The sequence below is a fragment of the Mastomys coucha genome, unplaced genomic scaffold (assembly GCF_008632895.1).
Source record: "Mastomys coucha isolate ucsf_1 unplaced genomic scaffold, UCSF_Mcou_1 pScaffold7, whole genome shotgun sequence".
NCBI classification, from domain to species: domain Eukaryota; kingdom Metazoa; phylum Chordata; class Mammalia; order Rodentia; family Muridae; genus Mastomys; species Mastomys coucha.
In genome coordinates, this window is record NW_022196913.1 from 27,758,005 (window position 1) to 27,774,760 (window position 16,756).

At 40.3% G+C, this 16,756-nt stretch overlaps 2 protein-coding genes across 2 annotated transcripts; one reads left to right on the forward strand and one right to left on the reverse strand.

Moving 5' to 3' along the window:
• Positions 1-2,424: 2,424 nt before the first annotated feature.
• On the forward strand, positions 2,425-4,180 carry LOC116082007 (histone H1.3). The gene has a single exon (XM_031358809.1). The coding sequence runs from the start codon at positions 2,491-2,493 to the stop codon at positions 3,154-3,156; it is 666 nt and encodes a 221-aa protein (XP_031214669.1). The 5' UTR covers positions 2,425-2,490; the 3' UTR covers positions 3,157-4,180.
• A 5,627-nt stretch (positions 4,181-9,807) lies between these two features.
• LOC116082013 (histone H3) lies at positions 9,808-10,276 on the reverse strand. The gene has a single exon (XM_031358815.1). The coding sequence runs from the start codon at positions 10,230-10,232 to the stop codon at positions 9,822-9,824; it is 411 nt and encodes a 136-aa protein (XP_031214675.1). The 5' UTR covers positions 10,233-10,276; the 3' UTR covers positions 9,808-9,821.
• Between the last annotated feature and the right edge of the window lie 6,480 nt (positions 10,277-16,756).

Below are 16,756 nucleotides of genomic sequence, written 5' to 3' on the forward strand. Positions count from 1 at the left end.
CCATAAAGTCATCAGTCTTTACCCCATTTACTCTATAAATAGCGGAATGCCAAAACTAGTGTGAGAGCAGTGGGTTTAAATAGCACCGTGGATTCCTTAGGTGGACCTAAGGAACTCAAAGGCCACTTAAGAGGAAACTAAATTCAGGTGGAGAAATGTGACGTGACAATCAGCTCAGCATATTCCTTCCCGCTGTCTACTATTCCAGTGAATCAGCCATATCCCAGTTGCATTGACCTTGCCCTGAAACTTGTTAACCACAGTTTGTTATTTAGACAGTAGAAGGGGATGTATTGCACACTGGAAAACTGGCCTTTCTAAAAACAGGGAGGGCTTAGAATACTCCTTAAGTATGCAAGATATATTAAAAGATGTTACAGAGGGGAGAGAGAAAGGGCATGGGAGGACTTAAATATTTAAAGGTGCCCGTTTTAGAAAATGAAATTAATACATACTGTTTGTACTTGGATGTGAGTTTCAAATTGCCAGTATCTTCATGTAATGTCAATAGAGAAGTATATAAAATTTATAACTCTAATTTTTATAGACCTTTTGAACACATTTGTTTAAATTTGTCTTCTACTATTATTATTGTTTTCTTGTTACTTACTATTTTCTACTAAAGTTGTTTTCTTTCCCTTCTATATTTCTTTTCTTGCTACCTATCTTATTAACACTATTATTTTCCTTCTGAAACACAGTTTGGTTTCTTTATGTAGCCAAAGCTGTCCTGGAACTTGCTCTGTAGACTGTCCTTAATTTCAGAGATCCATCTGCTTCTACCTCCCAGGTACTTGAATTAAATGCATGGACCACCACAACCAGGTTGATTTTTTACCTTATACAACTACTCTTTCCTGTAGTTTTGAAAGTCTCTAGGTATTAGGATGCCCAAGAATGTGTCCTGTAGAATAACTCATGAGACTGTTATCTCTCAGCTGTTACTATGATAATGGCATGCATTTGTGTTTATTTGTGTGTGTATGCTTATCTAACACAAAATTGAGAGAAGAGGACGAAGCCATAAGTTTCACAGCTCTCACATCTCTTAGGGATTTTTAATCGCCTGTTTTTAATCTCTAAAAAATAGTGCAAGCCTTACTACAGAGAATAATCTGCTGTCTTTTAGGATGTAATTACATTTTGGAGTTAAGACCAAAACCACATTTGTGATCTTAGCCTCCATAGTAATGGGTGGAGGAAATGAGTGAAGCTTCTTATGGTTTCAAGTTTGTAGTCTCATGGTTGATGCTTTTTTCAGGAATCTTATTTTTGCTGCAGTTATAATAATGATAAGCTGACTCTGAAATGTTTAACTCCTTTGGTGGGATACAAATTGCTACTTCTTTTGCTTGTATCAGACTGTATCATATATATGTGATATATGTAAATAAAGTCAGTGGCTACTATGGAAATTAAAAAACAGATTTTCTTTCAAATTCTGCTTATTTTTTAATAATGAAATTCAAATCACTTAAGAACTGGAAATATGCAGAAAATGCTACGATAAGTGTTGGCATGGGGAAACAGCTGCCTAGCACAGTGTTTGGAGACATGGTGTTTAACACAGCTGTATACAGTGTACTCTAAACACGGAATGAGTTGTCAAGTCAGGTTATATTTCACTGTTCTTCCGCTCCCAGGTCCTCCTTGACCTAGGTATTTTTTTTTTTTTTTTTTTGTAATAAATGTGGGAGTTCGTGTACACTTCTCTACTGAATCTGAAAAAATGTGCTTTGAACTATTGATCTATAAGAGGGACGGCACAGACTCATCCCGCCCTCAGAAAATGGCTAAATCACTGAAACATGAAAACCGAATGGGAATTACACATTGGTATCTCAAATACCTTAAAAAACCCAATCAATATTTTCTACAATAATCATTCCCCCGGCACGCACTACTTTCCCATCTAGTGCCAATTCCTACAGCTTGGTGCAGATAGCCCTGGGAGCTTGTGTTGTTGCTTTCTCGAAAAACTCACATTTCCACATGTATTTCCTTGAAAACAAGTTATTCCATAGAGTCCTGAAAGGATAAGAATGTGCGGAACCATGTCGTGAAACAAAAGTTTGTTAATGACTGCGAGAGAAGCAGTATTTTTAAGGAAAACCTTAAAGTTGTCCCAGTTTTCGTCAAGTTTGAAAGAGAGTTGGGGCAATCAGAGAAGTTTCAGGGTGCCGATTTTGAACATAGCTGTACAAATTAAGGCAAGAATGTAGCCTACAGGTTCTCGGATCAGTTTCCCCCAAGTCCCTAATTATTTCGTGCCCATATTTCTTATATTTTTATTCTTTTTTGAGGGGCAACAAACACAGCCACAAGGCAAAGCTGAAGATCCTTTCTCGGGCAGCGCGGCGCACGGCGCACAGAGCAGGGAACCAATCACCACGCAGCTTCTCTCTATATAAACCCAGAGCCTGCAGCCCTGGGAACAACCCTCTCCGACTGTTTGTGCTTACTTTTTGCTTTACTAGTAAAGCCTAAAACATGTCTGAGACAGCTCCAGCGGCGCCTGCTGCTCCTGCACCTGTGGAGAAGACACCTGTGAAGAAGAAGGCGAAGAAGACCGGCGCCGCCGCTGGGAAGCGCAAGGCGTCCGGGCCCCCGGTGTCCGAGCTCATCACCAAGGCTGTGGCCGCCTCCAAGGAGCGCAACGGCGTGTCCCTGGCCGCGCTCAAGAAGGCGCTGGCGGCTGCGGGCTACGATGTGGAGAAGAACAACAGCCGCATCAAGCTCGGGCTGAAGAGCCTGGTGAGCAAAGGTACCCTGGTGCAGACCAAGGGCACCGGCGCCTCCGGCTCCTTCAAACTCAACAAGAAGGCGGCTTCCGGCGAGGCCAAGCCCAAGGCTAAGAAGGCTGGCGCCGCCAAGGCGAAGAAGCCTGCGGGCGCAGCCAAGAAGCCCAAGAAGGCCACTGGTGGTGCCACTCCCAAAAAAGCGGCCAAGAAGACCCCGAAGAAGGCTAAGAAGCCCGCGGCGGCAGCCGGCGCCAAGAAAGTTTCCAAGAGCCCGAAGAAGGTGAAGGCTGCTAAGCCCAAGAAGGCAGCCAAGAGTCCAGCCAAGGCCAAGGCTCCCAAAGCTAAGGCTTCCAAGCCTAAAGCTTCCAAGCCGAAGGCCACCAAGGCAAAGAAGGCCACCCCTCGCAAGAAGTAGAGTGGCGCGTCCTGCTTTGAAATCTCAAACGGCTCTTTTCAGAGCCACCCACAGACCTCATTCAAAAGAGCTGAGCTTTTTCTGGTAAAGTTATTTTTAGGGTTTTCTCATGGTGTGTCAGCTGACTCTTGCTGTGTGGTCGGAAGCAGAATTCTGTGCGTTCTGTTCGTGGGTGGAGTGGGTAAAGCATTCTGGACCTTCTGTCTATCCTAACTTCGGGATAGATTGCATCACGTTCAGCTCCATTTTGGCTCCTAGCCGATAGTTTGCCTTATTTTTATTCACAGCTCCTTGGCGGGACGACATTGTTTCTGTCACCTAAGATGTGGTAACGCTTAGAGGTCTCTAGGAAGCTAGCCCGACAATAGTTGCTGTGGCTGTAGCTGCTGAGTTAAATTTTAAGTTTTCCTCCGTCTACACGCTCTGGTTTTGAGAATTAGCCAATCAGGCCGTCGTTTCAGTCTTGTGTGTGAAAGGTTGCACCAATCAGAGAGTGTGGTATTAAGACTTACTTTTATATACTGGGACGCTGGCATTTTCTTTTTTTTCTTTCTGTTCCCACTCCATTGCTCACCTCAGAGTTCTGGAATTCTGTCCTAAGAACTTTTTTTCTTGTGTTTGCCGAGAAATTGCAAGAGCTCCGATTTCCTACTTTGCCACCCTCGGAGTTTTTAGGGACTGATCACATTGTCACTTAAAGTGTGGATGCTTTTGTAATATCCTGGTGCTTAAGTTTTAGTAAAGAAATCGAACACCATTGATAGTTCTGCCCATTCCTTCCTCATACATTGTTCTGAGCTTATCTGTTCTCCCTTATTTGGTCAGTAGACCAGTACTAGGCTGAGAACGCGAACCATTTTGGAAGGTTTGGTTTGCAGCTTGACTTTTTAAAATTTGAGCAAACAAAACAAACACATAAAAACACAAACCAACCCGAACTGCCCTGCAGGAAGCTGATGCAAATTTGGTGAATGTTATTTCCATTTCATTATTGAAAGTATTAAAGTTTGTGTGTATATATCTATTTTGAGAGTGGGGGCTCATTTTCCTTTCATCCTGATGATGTACGAATTCTACAGATATTTAATTGAGCTCCTGGTAGGAGGAAATTGCTTATCACTTTAAAAAATATTTTTGTATTTTGTGTGTGTGTGTGTGTGTGTGTCTTTTGGTCAGATGACAACCTGCAACAGTCAGCTCTTTTCCCCTACGTGGGTAGTAGTTCTGGAGGCAAGCACCTGGTATAAGCCATCAAATCTGTATCCTTATAAGTCTAATTTTCAATCTAGCATTTCAGAGGATAGTGGGTTAAGGATTTTGTAGCCAAGCCTGAAGACTTGAGTTCAATCCAGGGATCCATATGATGGAAGAACACAGCCTCCTAAAAGATGTTTTTTGACTTCCACAGGCCAGTGCTTGTGTAATTCACCCTTCCCTTCAGAGCTACTCCAGATAAGGTAAAGCTATAATGATAGTCACTGAATCACTGAATTTGATTTCATGTGAATCACTGAATTTGATTTCATGTAATTCCAAAGATAACGTAAAGGATAGGTAGTTACCTACTACATTTTGAAGTGCCTGTAAAAGTGTATGTGTGATCAGATGTTTGTACAATACTCTGCAATTATTGTGTCTCCAAATGAAGTTCATGTTATGAGTGTTCCTTCTATCTGCTGATGGGGTTGATTATCTGATGATGCTTCAGAATGCCCAGTAAATACACAGGTAAAGTATGACCCTCATCATTACTTTTCTCATCCCACATACTTAAGTCATACTTAAGGTCATTGTCTGAAGAATGGGTGCTGAGCTTTACCACAGCCATTTCCATTGACTGCACAACAAAAAGGAGAGTTTGGACTGTTGAACAAATCTCCAGTGGAACAAGACCTGAGTTAAATATCTGTTGCCTTGTTAATGCCTTTTAATCTCAGGCAGATGCAGGCTCATCTTTCTCTTGTTTCCCTCTACTTTGTCAGTACATTTGATTGAATTTCCAAAATACCATCAATTGAATTAGAATATTGTCTACTATCGATTGGGTTTAGAGATTTAAAATAAATATATAAACATATATTAGAATGTTTACGAACGCAATAGGAATATTTTTCTGAGCTTGAACTCTATGGTCTAATTTTTTACCATCTCCCTTACCTGCTGAATCATGCCAGTTCAAACTTGGGTGGGTCCATAAAATGGAAAGATGTCAATATGTGAAATGTAAATATTACTATATGGGTTGGAAAATGTAGGAAAATAAGCAAATGGTATTTTTGAATTTTCTTGGATTTTCAATATCATTTCTATGAGAAAAAGCTGTTGGTTATTCATGGATTCTCTTTTTCCTCTTCCATCATTGAGGGTCATTGTCATGGAAAATACCATCATAACAAAAGATGTGTTAACCAATGAAGTATCTTGTATTTTTATATAGCAAAGGAGCCTTTGGACTACACACCTTTGGTTATTTAAACATTTTATTCTTCAGTAATGAAATACTGATAGTGTCATACTTATAGGGGAACTGCATATTCTTTATTCTAAGACCACATTTAAACTTCACTCTGTAGGAAGGAATGCACTGCTCATGGTTTATTTGTTTAGATATCTGCAGTCTAGGTGTTATTACATGACTGGCTCAGGTGGAATGCTTCAGGCCTTTGGTATTTTTTTAATCCTTTTGCAAGAGAGGCAAGATAATAAGGAGAAAAGCACGTAAATCATAAATTTCAGAAAAAAGACTTCATATCTGATTAGAGGGGCAAGACTAAACTTTTAAAGAGTGACTGCTGCCTTAATTTCCCCACTCTGGACAACTAGCTGGGTAAAGATAAAATGGAGGGCCAATCTCTAGAATGCTACCCGGCTTGCTATCTTTTCACATTATTATGACATTAAAAACAGGTTCAAGATTCATTATCTAGAAAAAAGAAACAACAAAAAGATGCTGTTTTAATTTTCTGCATATGAGAGACAGAGCAACTTAAAACATGTACCACTGTGTAGGGTTATGATTATAGTAAATTCATATAATTTACTTTTGGTATACTGTTGAAAGACCTCCGGAACTGGGGAGATCCTTACTCAAGTCTCGGGATGATGCGACCACCCAATGACTCACGATAGACTGAACTTGCTGCAATCACATGAGGTTTATTGGGGATACCGGTACCGGGTTGATCTCATGACCTTGATGGCCAGAGTTCGACCCCGAACACAAGAAGTGTTGGGTATTTAAGGGAACATCCACAGGCTGGGGGCGGGGAGAGGGTTACCAAGGAAATCAGAACATAGAAACAGTGGAAAATTTCAGAGGGACCTGACCAAGGTATTCAGTTAGGGAGGGGAACACATTCATTCTAGGAATGCAATCTTCATCTATCGGTCTGCAGGGTGGAGAGTCTCATAAACCACTAGACCTTCATTCTTAGTTCCGCCCTCATGGTGGATCATTCAGGAGGGGCAGGTACTGGGAACCAGAGCCCTGAGGCTCTCAATTCCTGGAACCGGCTATTTTATATTTCTGGCTGGCTACAGCGGCCCTCCACGTCCTTTTAGGTAAAGGTTATACACCATACATTTGTATTAAATGCCCTCATTTTAAATTCTAAGATTCTCCAGCCTTTCACTGTGTGGAGAGATCTAGCCAGATCTGTTCTCAATTCTCCTTTGCCTCTGTGTTACACCCTTTTTCCTGGGTATGGACACAACTTTTTAAGTGGTAATCCTACATTTTGATCCACTTTTGGATAAGGGAGGTTTTTAGAATTTTTAAAATCATCATTATGATTATGATTATTGTTGTTAGCTGCAGGACTTAAAAAGACTGGTGAAGATGAATGACTTAGTAGTTGTTACTTTGGGAAAAATAGCTAGGTCCAGTTTTCTTCCACTTGGGAAGGGATATTCTGTTTTTTAAACCTTGCTTGGGGAGGAGATGGAGAAAGGAGAGTGTTGAAGGTAAGAATTTTTATTTCTGCAACTGCTTCTGAGACTTGGCTTATTGTAGTATTTTGAAGTTTAAAATTATTTTATTTTATTTTGAAACAGGGTCTCATTATGTAACCTGGGATGAATATTGTAACTCATTATATAGAACATGTTGGCTTTTAACTAATAGAGATCCACCTGCCTTTGTTTACCCATCTTGGGATTAAAGGCCTCCTTTTGAATTTTGATACAGATCTTTCTCACTTATTTCATGATAGACTCAAACTTGATATATATAGCCAAGGATAATTTTTAATTTTTGGTCTTTTTCCCTCAATTTCCCACATTTTGAGATTACGGGCATCTGTTACCTTGCATATCTTTTGAGACTTTAGTTTTGGGGTTTTAAAAGAAAATTTATTCTTGTAATCTTGAATAGCTATACAACATTTTGCATCTGTCACTCTGTCACACAGACTGTCATCTTTTAGTATCAGAGTGTATGCACTACCTGTGTGTATGTGCTGATGAACAGCCTAGGCATAGTTATTAGTTTTCATAAATTTCAATGTGGGAGAAAGTACTTAAAATTGGAAGTACTTACCGTGTCAGTTTTTTTTCTAGTGAGAATTTCAGCCTGCATCGTGAACGTCTGAACTTTTTTAAAGAAATAATTATTTTATGTATATGAGTACACTGTAGCTGTCCGCAGACACACCAAAAGAGGACATCGATTCCCACTACAAATGGTTGTAAGCCTCTACCTGGTTCTGGGGAATTGAACTTGACCTCTGTAATAGTAGTCAGTGTTCTTAACTCCTGAGCCTGAAAACTCTCTAGCCTGAAAGCCTGAACTTTTAAAGATACATTTTCACGTTATTACATGTTGGAAATAAAGTAATAAAGTATTATCAATAAAAAAACTGAATTGTGTAGTATAAGAGACACTTTAAAATGTTTTTATGTTATGAGTTGTTTTGGGTTTTAAAAATATTACAAGATTCATCTGTGATTTTTTTTTTTTCAATGAGACAGTTTTCTCCATATAGTTCTGGCTGTCCTGGAACTCACTCTGTAGACCAGGCTGGCCTCTAACTCAGAAATCCACCAGTTTCTGCCTCCCAAGTGCTGGGATTAAAGATGTGCACCTCCACTGCTGGTACTCACCTGTGATCTTAATTGAATTATTTCATTATTCATTCTAAAAGCATTTGATCATTAACTATTATTTTTATCGGTTGTCAAGATTGGCATTAGGTTTAAAGCAGTTGAAGTCTGGCATCATCCCTGATAGGGTCAGCTTCTGAGTCCACGTTCCACTTACTATATGGAAAAATAAAAGGAGGAAGGTATCAGGGTTTCTTTAAGTCTCATTGGGAGAAATCTACCACCTCTTTGCCAGAGGAACGGAATTGTGTTGTAACTCTGGTCTTGGGAACAAACATGGCATTCTGATTTTTCCTAAGGTTTAGAACATTTTTTTATTCATCACTTTGCTAGAAGACTCCTCCTCCAACTCCCCTGCCCCCCCAAAAGCTCATTATCCTGAAGATGTGTTAAAGACCTGTGAAAAAATAATCATCGCCTTAGTGGGATAATATACTTTTTTTCCCCTCAAGACAGAGTCACACTGTGCAGTCCAGGCTTGACCTGAACTTTCTATCTAGACCAGGCCTGCCCCTCTGCTGGCCAAGGGCAAAGGGTGAGGTCTCAGAAGGGTGGAAGAGTGGATTAAACTTAAGTATGACCCTGTCTTTTTTTCCCTCTATCATTATTGGCCACAGAACAGAATCACAAACCTGTTTGAATTTGATACTCCAGGATTGTCTTCTCCGAATTCCCTCCACTTCTTTTACAGCAGCTGTTTGCCAACGCCAATGGCTTGAGCCTGCTTTCTGGGACACTAATTAAAAGACCATGGCTATTTTCTTCCTAGTATCAATTTCTTCCTCTTTTGATATCAGTCAAGATTTACAAGTTTTCTTGCTATCTTTTCCCCCTTGTTAAACTCTAAAAAATGGTTCTTGCGCTTCCTTCTAAGTCTTTTTATAGATTTATTTATTTACTTAGGTCAGGATCTTGTTATGTAACTTGCTATACAATAGGTTGGTTAACTCAGAGAACTGCCTGCCAGTCTCCCAGGTGTTGGGTTATAGCCTACCAAATTCTTTTAAGACCAAGAATCAATAGTAGTTATGTTATACCTTCAAAATACTATTAAATGCGGCTAGGCGCTAGCACTGGCTTGTAATCCTAGTAGCTGGGAAGGTCATTTCAATGCTATCCTCAACTAACTGATAAACTGAGCCAGGCACAGGTTTTTCAAAAACCCGACTATAAACCAGACAAGAGACCTGATTTGAAAACAAAGTTGGAAGGCCAACTCAAATGTAACAAGACTGAATCGTTGAAACATTGTATTGAAACATTGCTAAAAGTTAGTTTTGTTGACCTCTACAAAGAGTGTTAAATGTTTCCGCGAGATACTTAAACGCCCTGCTCCAATACTAGTGGAAATAAGTTAACCTCAAAGCTTTGTTTCCAAATAAAGTAGCTCGGGCGGGCCGCCTCGTTTGTTGGTGTTACTATTGTCACGAAAGAAAAGGAGCCAAGACAGGGATCCTTGGAATAGACCCTTCAAACTTGTATGTACTACAGCATCTTTGGTGGACAATGGAGTGGCTCTTAAAAGAGCCTTTTTAGTTTCCCCTATGCCAATGTAGAAAGTATGCTTAAGCTCTCTCCCCACGAATGCGGCGAGCCAGCTGGATGTCCTTGGGCATGATGGTGACACGCTTGGCGTGGATGGCGCACAGGTTCGTGTCCTCAAACAGACCCACAAGGTAGGCCTCGCTCGCCTCCTGCAGAGCCATGACGGCCGAGCTCTGGAAGCGCAGGTCGGTCTTGAAGTCCTGCGCGATCTCGCGCACCAGGCGCTGGAACGGCAGCTTGCGGATCAGCAGCTCGGTCGACTTCTGGTAGCGCCGGATCTCGCGCAGGGCCACGGTGCCGGGGCGGTAGCGGTGGGGCTTCTTCACGCCGCCGGTGGCCGGGGCGCTCTTGCGGGCGGCCTTGGTGGCCAGCTGCTTGCGCGGGGCCTTGCCGCCGGTGGACTTGCGAGCGGTCTGCTTGGTGCGAGCCATGGCAGAGCAGGAGACACGGGAGGAGATCACGAGCGCCGCTGCTATTTATGCTTGAAATGCGTCGCTCTGATTGGATCCTGTCCAGCAGCACTCAGGCTTCCGTCGGAATTTGCGTAAGTGCATCTAGAGATTGACGATTGGCCGTTTCGTGTAGTGCGATTTTTTTGATTGCTAAATAACCAATGGTAATCCCGCCCCCTTAAATAATCAGTCTCTAAACGGCTGTTTACCTGGAGACCTTTCACCGAGGAACTGTATTCGTGTCGTTTTCCTGTTGTGAACACAAAGATGATCCCAGAACAAAGTGCTCCGGAATTTTAGTTAAGCCATTTCCGTTCTTCGGCCATTTTCCTGCTACTTACTCGATACGTATACACCTGTAAATTGCTAATGCAGATTACCTGGCGGCCACAACTTTTCTGGAGCGAGGCTGATTCCCATCCCCTGCTTCCCGGAACCATGCTCCATGTACGGAACGCTTACCGTGTTTATTATTTTTAGTGGCTAGTGTCACAGAAATGACCAGTGCAGTTTTTTATGTGTTTAAAGTGTAAATTTAATTTCTTTCGATTGACCAGTCCGATCGCTTTGTTTTGGATTGGAGCAGAGAAACTACCCAAGACCACGGAAAAGAGCGGTGAGGTGTCTTTGAAGGTCCTTTGTGTTGTTTTGCGTTTCTTGTGTGGAGACCTGAGGGTCCGAGAGAAATAATACTTTGTTCTCGGCCACATTATAGAATTTTCCTTATTTTCAGGCACAAACGGGACAGTGACAGCGTATTTTCAAATTACAATATGATGAGTTAGTATCAAGTATAAAAAGAATACACATGGCACAAAGTTTACCTAGTGGAGGTCAAGCAACCTACATTATCCCTTGCAAAATACTCATTTCTCACACCCTCCTCACAAGGTTTTAGAAATTTGGTCCAATCAGAGCTTAGCTTGGTATCTCCTCGTTTGCATATTATTGCGTGCGTAGTGATGTTGGGTAGAATCTCTGTACTTTCCTGTCATGTTATCATGTCCAAAACAAATATATGATTTTGCTTCCCAAGCATCTTTCCATAATTAGTGCTGGGAGACATGCCTATCCTTAAAGCACATCTTTTATGAGCTTTAAATTGGTAAATTGTAGTTGGGATATTAAGGTTTAAAACTTACTAATAACTACCAACACATGTTTATGTAAGTCCCAAAGTGAATATACATTACTGAGGTGTGACATGAATGCTTTTGCTTAATAATTGGTTATTTTCCCCGTGTAACCTTACCTTCACTTTATGAATTGTTTCTGTTTATATTCTAGTCACACAGAATGTTAACCCCTTATGTTATCTACTTGGTAAAACAGGTTTTTAAAAATTCAGTAGCTTTAAATTGAACAGGTGCACTGTCTTCTAGTTTCTCCTTCTTGGGATATGGCTTAAGCAGGTCTTTGTAGGAATACAGTGAAAATGTGGACTATAGTTAAGGTTTCCTTGATATCCTATTGGAGCAGAATCATTTTGACATTCTAAATCAAGTAATTCAGTTGGTATTCTTATCTATTTTCCAAGAACTGTTGCTGTAGTATAGGATAGGGCTCTAGAGGTAGGAGAAAAAAACAGGAGTCAGCCACAGGGACTGGTTAAGGTGTATGTGCAGGCTGCTCATGTCTGTCAAATGTATGTGGGTTATTGAGCCTATCACTGATGGCCTTTCCTTCCTCCTTCCTCTCATTCTAGTAGCCCCTGTCTAATAATTTTACATTTCCAACCACATTGTAGGTGCCTATGTATGAAGGACACATAAACCAAAAATCATATAATAGGCTTGTTTTTTTTACAGTCTTTGTTATATCTGTTTATGAACATCAACTCATCACAACTTGCATATTTACATTAAAGCTGATTTTATCAAGAATACTGTCTTTGATCAAAGTTCCATAACAGTCATTTTTTTTTTTTTTTCTGGCAAGGTGTTAACTGGAGGCCCTAGAAGGTTTATAGATAGCAATAGACAGTTGGTCTTCCAAAGTCAGATGTTTATTGCATGAGTAGTTTTACATGCTAAATTATGTTGATTTTTATCTTATTTGTTGAAGTATACAAGTAAAAATAAGGTATAGATCCAGTTCACCTCAAGGTTGTTGGTCATATAAGATTGAAACCTAGGAGGGGTTGTGTTAAGAGAACAATTAGCATCCTAACTTTGTCAGAGACAAAAGTCAGAAGAGACTTTACTAATCTGAAAACAGGAATGTGTTGAGACAGGGAATGGGCACCACTGAACCATCTTTTCCGTCTCCTAAAATTGATTCTTTAAGCAACTGCTGCCACCAAGTCTTTAAGTTCTGTTAGCCTGAAGAAATAAGTGTGCAAGGCCACACTTATTTTGTGAATAGAGCAAAAGCCACAACACAATTTAATTTTGAGAAACTTGGCAAAGAGCAAGAAACACAGAGATAGGAAAAGTCAGGGTTAATTAGCTTGGAGTCTGGTAAGAATGAAGAGCAAAGTTATCTCTGGTTTGACAAGTTGGTGAGGTAGACGCCCAGGAGTCATACTAGATATAGGAGACTCTCAGAGAAACAGAAGCAGAGGCTATTCTTTCCCAGAACATATTTTTGTGTGTGTGTCTTCACATAGACTTGGCAGCTTTACATCTAAAGGCTAATTCTAAAAATGGCAGGAATGTGAAGGAAGAGGGGTTGCCTGGAAGCCTGTGAAGTTCCAGGTACATATATGAACACTGCCCTGACCATGGTGCTACCTAATTTGTCTTTTACCCCCTTCCCAAATTATTATTATGGGAGGATTCAGATATTTATGTTTCTGGTTTCTTTTTCTTTAATTTTTTCTTAATAAGGATAATAGAGTTTGGACAAAATACCTTAAAACTGGGAAACATGGAAAACTCTCTTGTACAGCATGGAAAGGCCAAGGCCACAATGGGATTATAGAGAAATATAGTTCTTCATTTTGGTCTTCACTATTGATACAATCAACCATTGGATTAATTTTTACATGTAGTACTTCAATTGTGTAGCAATACAAGTTATTAGTGGTTAGTGGAGCAGACAGCACTCCAAAGATCAGAGATGGCAACATGGTTCAACAGGTCCATACCTGAGGATTTCAGTTTAAACCCATAGAAGCCACATGGTGGAGACAGAGAATGGAATTTTGTAGGTTGTCCTCTGACCATCATATTCTGGCCAGCTTTTGTGCTTGGGAATACATACTAAATACAGAAACAAAAGAGTAACAACAAAAATTAAGAACATCAAAGGTTATTTGCTCATGGGGAATTCTTTTGTTTCACTCTAGGTTAGCAACATTTTATCCTTGTTTAAAAAGCTAGATACAACTTTTCAGTTTCTGAAAAGGCTTAAGACCTTCATAGCTTTTACCCTTTTTATTGATATGATGTAGAAGAAGCTCAAAGTGATAGAATTGATGCTTAAAGTATTTCCTAACAGATTGCTTAGGAGAGAGACCTTAAGTAACACAACGTAGAATTTAGCCAAGGGAGTACTGCCTCCAAAATTCCCCAGAGATAAGCATCTGCTAACCAGGCCTATTAGAGAAAAGCAAAATTTAGGATACTAGAATGCTAATGTTCGTTTACCAACATTGACTCACAGTTAGGTTTTATTTCCATAATAAAATAAATTTACAACCTGCCTTAATGCTCATCCCTAGTATCAAAGAACATACTTCTAAGGAGCAGCCCTAGGGGTAGTGCAGAATCACAACCACCATTAAGTACTGGTCTGCCATTAAACCTCCTGGGCTCTTATCAGGAAAAGTATAATTTTGTCAGCTGGGCAAGATGGATCTGGGTAACAACTATTCAAAAAGAACAATGCAGTAAGAAGTAATTCTGACATTATATTTGCTGTAAAATCTTCCTGCTACCCAGGTGACCAGACGTGTGGTTTCCTTTCTCTTTTTAAATTGTTCAAAGTGTTTAACCTTGAGGCTGGGATCTGAAAGCTATCTAAGGCTGACAACATATGTGGAATGCATCAGTCTAAAATGCATATAAATTAGGAAAATCTTTTAATTATTGTCAGCCTCATTAGCAATAGCTGGACAAGGGCTATATATATTAAAGAGGTCCCCCTCCCCTTTAATACTCTCTAAATGTGCAGAGTGATTTGTCACTGGAAAGGCATATCAATGTTAATTTGAGAATGAATTAAGTAAATATACTCTTTGATCTCTATTTTAAAAATCAATTATAAAGTTGCCTATGAATCTACTCTATAGGCCTAGAAAGGTTGAAGAAATATACAGTCAAGATTAAAACATGAATAAAAATTAGAAAATAATCTTTGTAGACAATGACCATGCGGTGAAGTTAAGATACATTTTCTTCCTGAGAGTGGTTCATAAGTCATCTTAATGATGCTCTAATATTTTCTCTGTAGTTTGAGCATTGGATAGTCTTTGATCAACTATGTTGACAGTCTTCAATATCAGGAGGGTAAAGCCAAGGGTCTTATCTTCTTATTGTACCTTAATTTTACCCAAATAAAACAATGAGTTAAGGAAGTATGCTATTGACTTGACTGACTACAAACAGGTGGGTATGGTGCATGGTTCTGGTCTTTTCAGGTTGCTTAGCTCTAGAAATTGAACATCAGCCCTCCATCCCAGCTCCTGTGTTATACTTTTGTTGTTTGCCTGAGGGAAGTAAGAATTGCAGATTCTTCCTCTGAGGACATCAAGAAAAGGAACTCTGGACATCATGGAAGAGCTCCAACCTCTGTTGAGAAGTATTTGAATTTTGGAATTGAGGCCATCATGGAATATGCTTGCTTTCATTGTAATATGAAAGTTTTGTAGAAAAGGTTTGGTGATAGTCTTCAGAAATATTTTAGGCGCTCATAGTTTTAGTTTATTTGTTAAGCTTCCTACCCCCAATTGGTGCTTTGAAAGATCCTGACAATTGACACTTTGTTTCATTTCAAAGCACAATTATCATTTCCCATAGTAAAAGTACACAGCTCAAGAAGAAGGAAGACCAAAGTGTGGATATTTTAGTCCTTCTTAGAAAGGGGAACAAAATGACCATTGGAGGAGATACAGAGACAAAGTGTGGAACAGAGACTGAAGGAAAGGCCATCCAGAGTCTGCCCCATCTGGGGATCCATCTTGTATACACACACCAAACCCAGACTCTATTTCGGATGCCAATAAGTACTTGCTCACAGGAGCCTTATATAGCTGTCTCCTGAGAGGCTCCACCAGTACCTGACAAATACAGAGATGCCTGACAAATACAAAGTGGATGCTCTCAGTCAATCATTGGACTGAGCACAGGGTCCCCAATGAAGGAGCTAGAGAAAGGATCCAAGGAGCTTTACTGGTTTGCAGCCCCAAAGGAGGAACAACAATATGAAGCAACCAGTACCCCCCCCCCCCCCCCCCCCCCCCGAGCTCCCAGGGACTAAGCCACCAACCAAAAAGTACACAAGGAGGGACTCGTGGCTCTAGCCACATGTGTAGCAGAGGATGGTCTAGTCAGTCATCAATGGGAGGAGAGGCCCTTGGTCCTGTGAAGGCTCTATGCTCCACACCTCCACCCCCTGTAGGGGAATGCCAGGGCCAGGAAGCTGGAGTGGGTGGGTTGGTGAGCAGGTGGAGGGGGGAGATGATAGGAGGTTTTCAGAGGGGAAACTAGGATAGGGGATAACATTTGAAATGTAAGTAGAAAATATCTAATTAAAACAAAAAGAAAGTTAAAAAAAAAAGGAAAAAGTAATGAAAAGGTTGCAATATAGCTATGTCACAGGATAGTAATTATGTCTGATAAATATTTGCTTGTTTGACCACATTTTCAACTAGCCCCTGCTAATTACACAGACATTTGATAATCAATGTTCTTTTGAGCCATGTAGGACTTTCCAGTGATTTTCTCGGTGAGGAATTACATAGTACAAACATGTTTATTAGGTACTTGGAACTTAATTATTTGCATTTCATACCCCATAACTATCATAAGTAAAGAGAGTTTTTGTTTTTGTTTTTGTTTTATGTGAAAGAAGGTGGGCCTTTACTGGGCAAGCTATTGAGGCCTACCTGCTGGATTGGAATTTGTTTGCAAATTGATTTCTTTTGCCTTGACTAGACTTTACTACAATGACTGTAGTTATAAATGTTTCAAGGTTTCTTAGAACTAAACCCACCATTGTCCAGTGCTCCCTTTCATTGTCAATGCATAGAAATGATTCTGGTCACACCCCTTGTCCTGTCAATATATCTAACTCTCAACAGGAGAAAGTGATTCTTGTCTATATTCCCAGGACAAAGGGTAAAATAGGGGGATTGCTATTCATTGGAAGTTAATCAGGGGTATAAGGTAGCCCAGGGTAGCCAGGTCTGTAGTGATACTCAGTGAATAATCGAAAGGATGAATGCATAAATAAAATAGATTTGTGTATTGTGGCCATAGGAATGGCTCAACAGTGAGGAATGGCTCAGCAGTGAGAATACTTGCTCCTTCTCCAGAGGACAGGAATTGGAGCCCAGTATT

Coding starts and splice junctions, on each gene's coding strand:
- LOC116082013 (XM_031358815.1), bottom strand. CDS start 10,232: ATGGCTCGCACCAAGCAGACCGCTCGCAAGTCCACCGGCGGCAAGGCC.
- LOC116082007 (XM_031358809.1), top strand. CDS start 2,491: ATGTCTGAGACAGCTCCAGCGGCGCCTGCTGCTCCTGCACCTGTGGAG.